This window comes from Gymnodraco acuticeps, unplaced genomic scaffold, assembly GCF_902827175.1.
Source record: "Gymnodraco acuticeps unplaced genomic scaffold, fGymAcu1.1, whole genome shotgun sequence".
Lineage (NCBI taxonomy): Eukaryota > Metazoa > Chordata > Actinopteri > Perciformes > Bathydraconidae > Gymnodraco > Gymnodraco acuticeps.
In genome coordinates this window covers 73,497-84,836 of record NW_022991811.1, presented here as the reverse complement: position 1 = coordinate 84,836, position 11,340 = coordinate 73,497, and the positions used below count along the sequence as shown (strand labels likewise).

General features: G+C 41.6%; 2 protein-coding genes across 2 annotated transcripts; both read left to right on the top strand.

Moving 5' to 3' along the window:
* Nucleotides 1-781: 781 nt before the first annotated feature.
* On the top strand, nt 782-6,391 carry LOC117535258. Its single transcript, XM_034199658.1, has 7 exons — nt 782-1,002; nt 2,038-2,082; nt 2,182-2,229; nt 2,370-3,443; nt 3,579-3,734; nt 3,977-4,069; nt 5,396-6,391. The coding sequence occupies exons 4-7, from the start codon at nt 2,754-2,756 to the stop codon at nt 5,720-5,722; spliced, it is 1,266 nt and encodes a 421-aa protein (XP_034055549.1). The 5' UTR covers nt 782-1,002; nt 2,038-2,082; nt 2,182-2,229; nt 2,370-2,753; the 3' UTR covers nt 5,723-6,391.
* Nucleotides 6,392-7,946: 1,555 nt separating this feature from the next.
* On the top strand, nt 7,947-10,753 carry LOC117535259. The gene is made up of 2 exons (XM_034199659.1): nt 7,947-9,856; nt 9,955-10,753. Exons 1-2 carry the CDS (start codon nt 8,408-8,410, stop codon nt 10,699-10,701), a joined length of 2,196 nt encoding a protein of 731 aa, XP_034055550.1. The 5' UTR covers nt 7,947-8,407; the 3' UTR covers nt 10,702-10,753.
* The last annotated feature ends 587 nt before the right edge of the window (nt 10,754-11,340 follow it).

Genomic DNA, 11,340 nt, shown 5'->3' with positions numbered 1-11,340 from the left:
GGAAGAATGCAATGTGGAGTTCCAATGCAAATCGGCTTAAGTCCAGTCAGGGTCTGACATGTTGCCATGACTGTTAACCCGGCTAAAGAGACACTATTTCGGGGTAAACTGTATCCATGTTGCCCCCTGGTTCTTGTTCCTTATCCCTGGATGCAGTGAGTGGCCCTGGAAGAATGCAATGTGGAGTTCCAATGCAAATCGGCTTAAGTCCAGTCAGGGTCTGGACATGTTGCCAATGACTGGTACCCGCCTTAAGAGACCTATTTTCGGGGTAAACTGTATCCATGTTGCCCCTGTTCTTCGTTCCTTAGTACCCTGGATGTATGTCGATGTCCCTGGAAGAATGCAATGTGGAGTTCCAATGAAAATCGGCTTAAGTCCAGTCAGGGTCTGGACATGTTGCCATGACTGGTACCCGCCTTAAGAGACACTATTTCGGGGTAAACTGTATCCATGTTGACCCCTGGTTCTTCATCCTTGTACCCTGGATGTATGTAGAGTGTCCCTGGAAGCAATGCAATGTGGAGTTCCAATGCAAATCGGCTTAAGTCCAGTCAGGGTCTGGACATGTTGCCATGACTGGTACCCGCCTTAAGAGACACTATTTCGGGGTAAACTGTATCCATGTTGCCCCCTGGTTCTTGTTCCTTATACCCTGGATGTATGTTGGTGTCCCTGGAAGAATGCAATGTGCACTCAAAAAAATGATTCAAGCCCTTCTTAGACTTGACACATTAAAATGGTTTCACTTTACTTAAATATTTTTATTAAGAAATAAACCTAAGTATAGTTCATTAGTGTAACACAAATTACATTAATCAATTCACTTATTAAATGTATTTAAGACAGAGCAACTCAAAATGAATTGTTTTCATTGGGGACCGCCCCTTTGCACACCCCCTTTGCGTATGCGCAACATCCGTTCTGTCATTTGCCGCCTTTTGTCTAACACTGACTGTGGAAACTGACTGGGGAAACTGACGGTGGAAAGTCTATTATTTGGTAAGTATTTGTTTTTTCTAGTAGTTTAGAATGTTCCCTGTTTCCAAGTAATGCCTTTTCATAATATCGACAAGAATATTTGAAACCACCGTGTTATATTTTGCTCCGTTTTTAGTTGGGTCTAAACAGCAAGCTAGCTAGCTTGCTAGATATGGTTAGCATTGAATACTGGATAGTAGAGATCATTAGATTATATTACATTAGATTTAACGTTATTGTCATTGAACACAGTACACCGAAATTCAGTTTAAGTTCAACCAAAAAATGCAACGAGTAATTAAAGTGCATGAGGTAAAGCGGCAAGCTAGCTAGCCAGATAACTGGTTTGTTAGCTAGCTTGCTAGATACGGTTAGCATTGGATACTGGATAATGGAGATCATTAGATTATATTACATTCGATTTAATGTTATTGTCATTGAACACAGTACACCGAAATTCAGTTTAAATTCAACCAAAAAATGCAAAGAGTAATTAAAGTGCATGAGGCAAGCTAGCTAGCCAAATAACTGGTTTGTTAGCTAGCTTGCTAGATACGGTTAGCATTGGATACTGGATAATGGAGATCATTAGATTATATTACATTCGATTTAACGTTATTGTCATTGAACACAGTACACCGAAATTCAGTTTAAATTCAACCAAAAAATGCAAAGAGTAATTCAAGTGAATGAGGTAACAGTATAGGAGGCAGAGCCTGCATGCAAGGGCTGCCATTTTCTATCATAAAGCTCAGCAGGTGTGTCCATCTCTCTCCTGGCCTTAGTGCAGGCAGGCAGAGGAGGACAGGCGGAGCCACTCGTTTCTGTAGGAGTTCAGTTGAGTTTAGTTTTTTACTGCCAAATATTTAATATAAATAATGAGATAATATATATGTGAATCTTGTATGGGTTACTTCACTCACAAGCAGGCACCCAGAGTTGTGCAGAAACGTTTTTTGGGTTGTGCAATCTTAGGCAATTATGTGTTTTCTGTGAAAATTCAAATATATAAGCATTTTAATCACACCTCTAAAATATATTTGTTGTCTTTTGCAGTTTGATCAGCATTAACAAGCACCTTGGGGAAACCTCTTATTTATGGTAAGTACACGGCTACTTTCACAATACTTGCACAAGCTGATCTGTGACATTGTCAGTTGTTCAGTGTCAATTGCTAATTCTATTTTTTCTCTTTTTCAGGTTATGCATGTGGCAGTGCAAACACTGCAGTTTGGAACTAGCTAGCAGGTATTTGTTGTTAAAACATTTCCAGCAGACACATGCACATTTAAGGGGCAGTTAAACTGTAAAAACATTTTTATGTTCATCTTTGATATAATCCTAATGTGTTTCTTTCTTGTTATTCTTTCACCTTGTTTCTGCTCTAGATTAAAAGGTGTTCCATAACGGCAGGTCGGGCGCTTCTGCGCATCATCTTTGCCGACCAGTCTGACTCTAGAAAACTGACCCTGGATTCGGGAATCCCAGCAACAGTTGAAGAACTGCACACATTTGTCAAGACATCTCTTCAATTGAAAGAGGACTTCCGTCTGCAATACATGGATGTTGACTTTAACGAGTTCATGAATCTTACATCAGTGTCTGAAATTCAGGATAAAAGCACACTGAAAGTAATTTACTCTCCTATATTGTCAAATATTGAGCCCTCCATCACTTAGTACACAGTTGACTCATTTGATAAGACCTCAATTACTGGAAGCTCAGAGTCTCTAATCCCTGCATCATCAATAGCCTCATGCTGCAGTGATGATATGGTGTATACGTCAACCCCGCATCCATCCCCTGAAGCTCAGGCCTCACAATTGTTATCCTGGCCCACAGTTTTTGTGGTTCCTAAGCTCACCTACGAGGCTGAATTTGAGCTTCATCTACAGAATGCAGAGTTTGAGACAACTGGTACATACTTCCAGCCTGGCCTAAAGCTGAAAGGAGTCATTCTTGATGGCCTAGCCCAAGAAATGATCAAATTCACAAAATATCCAAAAGACTATCAGTGTGAAGAGGTAGCTGCAGCGTTGACGAGGGCCCACCCTTGTTTGGGGCAGCTAGGATCCAAGATAGGATTTGGGGGGTGGAAACAGTCTCTTAAGTACAAAATGCAAAACTATCGTACAAAGCTTGGCCGTCTTGGACATCCTGAAATCCTTGTGAACTCCTTAAAGCACAAGAAAGCAGGCCAAGGCAAAGCTGCAGCAAACATAAAAAAAACAAGAAAAGCTGAAATAAACTACATTCCTCTGCACCCAAAAGGCGAAACCACAGAAAGCTTGGAGAACGAGAGAATTGCCTTATTGTCAGAACTGAAAAAGCGTGACAATGAAGTGGTGATAAAAGCAAAAATGGAAAAAACCTTCTCTCACAGACGCCTTGAGATTGTGGAGCAAAGGCCTTTGATAGGGGACTTCAAATGCAGATGGCCTGCTCTGTTTCAGCAGAGTGAAGTAAGTAAATATTTGTATTTGTTGACAGTCTTTTATTATTATCCTTTGTGATTCATGTCTACATCCTTGCATGGTTGTGATTCTAATAAACAAGTAACAATTGGTTGTATTGTGCTTGTTAATAATATTTTTAAGGTGAATGCGGAGTTTTTGAGGATCACAACATCACCACTTCAATCAAAGTTCATGTGGCAGCTGGACCACTTCTCAGACAAGCTCTTGAAGATCTTCAAGATCAAAGGAGGACTAAAGGGCCACAAAATCAAGGAAGCCCTTGCAATATCAGATTTGGTTAGTATAAATGCAGAGAACCTCGTTTTTCACTGTATTGTTTTTGTCCATGCTCATATGAACACATTTAAGAAATTGTCTGCTTTTATAGTGCTTTTAAGGCAATAGCTTATTGTGGAAATGTAGGGGTAAGGAGTCCTGCTTAGGGAAACACACGACAGATACAGCCCTCTACTTTGTAGACCTGCTCTGTTGCACATGCATTGTGCTTAATTGTCTTTGATTTATCGCCCCTGCTTTAGTTTGAAAACATCCACATCAAGAGGGGGTGCATCCTGCGAAGCATCGCGATCTACCTCAACGAGGATCCAGACTCTTTTTTTAAGGAGTATCAGGTATGTTTATCACAATATGTTTTCAATGTAGTGGTTAACAGTGTTACCCACAATTATAACCACCATTACTTACATTGATAATAAGAAAATTATATGGCGCACACAACCCTATCCCTGCTTACATCTAAATATCTTATCAAATATCATAAATACATGCAGAAATAAATAAATGTATACATTAATATAGGAATGAATATATGTAAGAATGAATAAATACAGAAATAAAAAAATAATAATAAATAGATACAGAAGTAATTTCATCGGGCAAGTGTTAAAATAAATATAGAAAAAAGTGAATTAATACATTTATACAGATATAAATACATCTATAAATTAACATAGGAATACAATTGATAAATACAAATGTGAATTAAAACATGAATATATCTGGAAATAAATACAAATAATAAATGAATGCTGAAATAAATATTTACATTTATATATAAATACATCTATAAATGAATAAATAAATATGGACATGAATACATATGTAAGAACTTATAAATAATTGAATAAATACATAAATAAAATAATAAATAAATGCTGAAATACAGAAATATATTAATCAATAGATTCATGTTTAAAAAGGTATGTGAATGCAGCAATTACTAAATTGTTAAAGGAATAATTACATAATCACATAAATCAAGGAAATAAATTATTAAATAATAAATAATCAAATACATATCAAAATAAGTAGGTAAATGCATAATTAACTACAGGAATAACAACAAATTACATGATTAAGTAGGGATGTAAACAAATAACTTAATACCTGAATTAATAAATAAGATAAAGTTGATAATCAAACAGAACATACAGGAATATATCTTTATAATTTATTTATGTAAACATTTTCTTACAAGCTTAATTTAGTTCTGTGTTGGAGGTCCTAACCTTCTCTGGTATCACTCAGGACATTTTTGTCCAAATTGGTAATTTTTCACATCAGATTTGGCTATAATGATTTTGTGTTTTTTCTAGATACTTTTTGGAATTTCAATTTTTCTAATCGGTCTCGAATACACTGTGTACAAATTACCCTAATTGTCCATTTAAAAAATGTTCCCACACTTTCCAAAAAGTGTGGGGGAAAAATATTTAAATATAATATTGTTATCATATCATTTTATCATTCAAGTTTTTGAAAGTGGACATTTTTATCCTGAGTGGCCAGATTGGGTAGTACATTTGAGTGATACCAGAGGGTTAGTCTAAAACTGTTTTGATCAATGAGGAGAGCCACATAAGTAAATCTGCTTCTATAAAATGTAGTAATTCAGGTTTTAGTTAACACATGTGTTGTATGCTTGTGTCTTTGTTCAGGCCACTGCCTCTGAAGATGCCAAGAGGGACATGGCAAACACAGTCATGGGCATATACACACTTCAAAGAGATGTGGATGGGCAGCAAGAGGACGTGGGAATTGTCATCGAAGGCAATATAGTCATGGACAACTTGGGCAGCGTGATTGTGGGGTTTGTCATGCTATTGGGACTTATTTATGCCCTGGATTTGAGCTTTCCGGACAACCTCAAACACACCTTCGAGTTCATGCAGAAGGTAGTGATGAATCTGGATGGGCACAAGCTGAATGGTAAAATCGAAAGTCTGAAGATCAAGTTGTTCGATTTAAATGTGAAAAAGAAGTGACTCATGAGTTCATTGTTGTCATTTTATTCACGAGTTTCCTAATCAGAGCAGATTGAGCCGTTATATCAATCATTTGTGCTTTTCTGTATTTGTTTGTTTCAACACACTGTAACACTATTTCCATATGTTGGTGTTTGCAGTGCACTCTTCATGTTATGTGTTATTGTCCTGTTAGAAGAGCAGTGCATACCCCTGTTATATTGTATTCATTGTATTTGGCAAAGGGAGATTTGTAAGTTAATTATAGGAGTTCCATTTCTCTGCCATTTTAAAAATGGTATTATCTTTCAGAAATGTTTTTCATCTTTCAGTGTGAATTCATTCATTTTAAAACACTATTGAATGGAGGATTGTTTTGAATAATGTGAATTTAAAAATAAAAAAAACTAAACCATGTTTTCTATCATGTGTAACACATTTTTATTAAATTATATTTAACCTCATTATTTCATTTTCAATTAATTAAATAGGATTTAGGTGGACTAGCATTATCTAAATTCATAAAGGTAATGTTATCATTTTACTTAAACTCTATTTGAAAAATTTGAGTTGGACTAACTCATTTACATTATACTGCATGGATGCCATTAGTTTGAGTTTGTGCCACATATATTTATTGGATGGAAAACCTGCCAACAATAAAATTGAGTTAATCCAATGAGTTATTTCTTTGAGTGTGGAGTTCCAATGAAAATCGGCTTAAGTCCAGTCAGGGTCTGGACATCTTCCCATGACTGGTACCCGCCTTAAGAGACACTATTTCGGGGTAAACTGTATCCATGTTGACCCCTGGTTCTTCTCTCCTGGTGTCCATTTCATGTATATTTCCTCGTGTCCATTTCATGTACATTTCCTCGTGTCCATTTCATGTACATTTGATGGGGGAGTCACATGTGGATGAAATTGACCCAATTCCCGGAGGTTCCGGGCCGAATTTGGGAGCTCATATGCGGCCTGCCGTGCACCCCCACCCGTGGAAAGCAAAAAAAAAGTAAATAAAACGGTCAATTATATCTTAAATTCATCAAAAACTACGTTTTTAAAAATTCTCGAAAAACGGCTAAGTGCCAACGGGTGAGGGGGTCAACCCTTCGGCGCTTCGGGCGGAAGCCCCGGAGACATTTCCACTGACCCGTTGCACTTTTCAACGTAGAGGGGAATTGAGACCTCCCCTCCTCCGTTAACAATTTTCATTCATCTTTTCCAAGCTACCTTCTGCACGAAATCGGAAACCCGGTTTTTGAGAGCACTTAGAAAAAAACGGCCTATTTCTCATGATGGGGAAATCATGGAGGAATGCGTCCGATGAGTGAGCACTTTGGATCGGATACAATTGTTGCCCGGAGGACCCCCAATCACGGTTCTTACAAAACTTTAAGTTTTTGAACTGGCCTCTGGAGGAATGCAAGGGGAGTTTCCACGGAATAACGAGACACTATTTTCGGACACATTTTATCCATTTTAACCCCTTTCTCTGGTTCTTCCAAAAGTTAACTTTAACTTATTTTGCCTCTGGAGGAATGCAAGGGGAGTTGCCAGGGGACTCTACCTGCATTATGAGGCACTATTTCCGGACACATTTTCACCTCTTTCTCTGGTTCTTCCAAAAGTTAACTTTAACTTTTTCTGACTCTGGAGGAATGTAGGGTGAGTTGTCAGGGGACTCGACCCGCCTTAGGAGGCACTATTCCCGGATACATTTTATCCATTTTAACCCCTTTCTCTGGTTCTTCCAAAAGTTAACTTTAACTTTTTCTGACTCTGGAGGAATGCAAGGGGAGTTGCCAGGGGACTCTACCTGCATTATGAGGCACTATTTCCGGACACATTTTCACCATTTTCACCCCTTTCTCTGGTTCTTCCAAAAGTTAACTTTAACTTTTTCTGACTCTGGAGGAATGTAGGGTGAGTTGTCAGGGGACTCGACCCGCCTTAGGAGGCACTATTCCCGGATACATTTTATCCATTTTAACCCCTTTCTCTGGTTCTTCCAAAAGTTAACTTTAACTTTTTCTGACTCTGGAGGAATGCAAGGGGAGTTGCCAGGGGACTCTACCTGCATTATGAGGCACTATTTCCGGACACATTTTCACCATTTTCACCCCTTTCTCTGGTTCTTCCAAAAGTTAACTTTAACTTTTTCTGACTCTGGAGGAATGTAGGGTGAGTTGTCAGGGGACTCGACCCGCCTTAGGAGGCACTATTCCCGGATACATTTGATCCATTGTCACCCCTTTCTCTGGTTCTCTGGTTGCATCCGTCTCTGGATCATGGAAGAATGCATCCGCTGCATGAGGACTTTGGATCGGATACAATTGTTGCCTGGATGACCCCCAATCATGGTTCTTACCAAACTTAACGTTTTGAACTGGTCTCCGGAAGAAAGTAAGGGGAGTTGCCAGGGGACTCGACTCGCCTTAGGAGGCACTATTTCACCCAGTTTTGGCTCCCGCCTTGCCTGGATGATAGGACCGATAGATGACAGGGATCTCTGCCCGCCTAACGAGTGCCTAAATGGGACACCTTTCGCACGATGATGCAAATGGGTTATTTATTGAAAATAAACCGGAGAGATTTGACATGGGGTCTTTCTAGTTCGCTGAGTGCAACTTTCTTATTTTCACCTATCCTTCTTTGTCCCCCCCGGTTCTATACATTATACTGGTGACACTTCCCGGTACCGAAATGCTCAGGCATACAAAAATGATGGCGATCGGTTGTCCTATCTGTAATAGTCCCTACCGTGCCCTGAGCAAGCACCTGCTGAGGAACCATAGTGTGCGTAATTTAGTTGAAAGAAGAATTCTGCTGTTGTTGGCGAAAGGACGGATAAACATTAGGCTCCATCCCTGCATTATTGCAGGATGCGAGTACATCGGGACAAGGCTGGACCGCCACTTGTACAGAAACCATGTTGAGCTGTCCCGGCAGGAATTACATGTGGTTTTAACTAAACTAAAAATGAAAGTGGCCACGAAGAAGCTTCATGAACTCAGTTTGACAAACCCCACAGTAGCAATGATTACCTCTTGGGATGTGGACACTGTGGGTGATGATGTCCTGTCACAACCTCCACCCTTGTCCCCAGTGATTAAATGTGACAACCCGGACTGTAAGGAATGGAGGATGGATGCAAACAGAATGAAGGCTCAGAGGGACATATATGCTGCTGAGGTGAAATCCCTGCGCTGCATGCTGCAGCAGAGGATTAAACGTAACCGAAAGAGGATGAACCAGAGGGCCGAGGACCAAGAGCGGGTGTTTCTAAGGAAACGATCCCGAACAGAGTCAACACCAAAGAGGCTGTCCAAGTCCAAAGGTCCCTCCTGCAGGAAGTCCCCCATTGCCTCTCACACACCTGTATCCAGCTCCTCAGAACCTGCATCCATAGATACCGAGGCCTCGTCATCCTCCCCTCCCATACATTCCCCCTGGTTCAGCGGCAGGGGCCGGGGGAATCGAATGCGGGACATTACATTCCCACGCATCATGGAGAAGTATCTGCAAGGCTACCGGGACCATTATGAGGGCATCGATCCAACAGTGAGGCTCCAAGAAAACGCAGTCTCCAAAATAAGCAGAGTCAAATCATTCCTAAGCTTCATGGCACACGGTTTCAATCGCCTGTCTGACTGGCTCTTTTTGAGGGATCTGAAGAGGATACGTGGGTGGTCCCGTAGCCTGATAAAGTCAAGCCTACAGGTCACGACATCTGACTTCTATATCAAAAATATATCACACTTTCTCAAGTACATGAATGAAACACCATGCAAGGGGAGCAGGCTCAACCAGAATGACATGATTTTAATCACACGGGAAGTTGCTGCCATCCTGAAGTCCATGAGAAAGAAGGTGTTTATCCACCAGATGCAGGTGAAGTGGGACAAGATGGAAGGTCTGCCAAGCCATAAAGACATCATGGCATGTTTGACTGCGGCCAAAACTCGCATCCCTCAGCTCCTGGACGTGATGACCAGCAATCCGACTCACGCAACCCGGACCCTGCTCTATGGGTACATGACCCTCAATTGGAGCTGCATTTATGGGCACCGTCCGGGGGTCTACTCCAACATGACCAACACGGAGGTCCTAAAGGCGGAGATAACTGGCACTGCCTTTGGCCACCTCATCCACGTGAGTGAGCTATTAAAACATGTGTTTATTCTGGCAGTGATACACATGTTGTGGATGATTGATACTTGTATTGACGCTCTCTAACTCTGTCATAACAGGTAAGCAACCACAAGACGGCCAACGCGTTCGGGGAAGCGCAGATGTACCTCACCATAGAAGAATTTGGATGGATGAAGAGGTGGCTGGAAATCAAGGGGACGCTGACCGGCACCAACAACCGCTACTTCCTCTGCATAGCGGGGAAGAACCCATCGAGGAACCTTGCCACCTTCCTGAGGTTAGCATGGGCTGATGTTGGACTAAAAGGTCCCATTAACTTCACCGACCTCCGCACAGTCCACGCCGATAATGCGAAGAGGTTTCAGGACATAAGCAACCGCCAAAGAGTGAGTGATTTCATGTGTCACAACACTGCAACTGCAGACAAATGTTATGCCAATAATCCTTCTTTGAAAGAGGCTGCGGACATACGAATGCTCTTCACAGAGTCACTGCAAGCAGCGGCCGCAGCAGCATCAGGGGTGAGTGAAGACAATTTGGGGGACATTGACATCCACAGTGACCGTGACAGCTCTGGAGAGGAGCATAGCCCTACTCCCTACCAAGACTCCACCGATACCAAGACGTCAGATGAAGAATTATACAAAGACTTCAACGCTTGGAGAGCGGCGAAGAGGGAACAGTCAATGGCCGAACACAGTCCCTCAGACATGGGTGAAGAGAGGGTGCCAGCCTCTGCACCAACTTCACCCGATACGGACAATGTTGCCAGTGACCAACTTGTAAATATGCAATGTTTTGTTGTACTCAGTCCGCTTGTGCTGGATGAGTTAATAATGTTATAATGTTATAAAGTGTCAATGTATATATTTCTGTAAATAAAGTTTGTTAAAATTACTTAATTTGTCCTCTTTTTTATAACCCAATATGGGTGTTTCCCCTTTAAGATCCCCAGGGGCACGAGGTTCTGGTGGTGTGCATGAAGGGGTTTAGTCCGCGTGAGGAGTGCTCAAATGTGGGAGGATGTGTAAGGCAGAGGAGGGTAAAACAAGTTAAAGTGTGAACCTCCAGCAGGGCAGGTGGTGCTGCTGTGAATAAAGCCGACTATGGAGTCCGATGGGCGGACTGTAAAGCACCGCAAAATACACCCCCTGATAGGTAACCAGGGCCATGAGAACATCCTCCACAGGAGGGTGGGTGGTGCTGCTGTGAATAAGGCCGACTATGGAGTCCGATGGGCGGACTGTAAAGCACCGCAAAATACACCTCCTGATAGGTAACCAGGGCCATGAGAACATCCTCCACAGGAGGGTGGGTGCTGCTGTGAATAAGGCCGACTATGGAGTCCGATGGGCGGACTGTAAAGCACCGCAAAATACACCCCCTTATAGGTTACCAGGGCCATGAGAACATCCGGTACAGGAGGGTGGGTGCTGCTGTGAATAAGGCCGACTATGGAGTCCGATGGGCGGACTGTAAAGCAC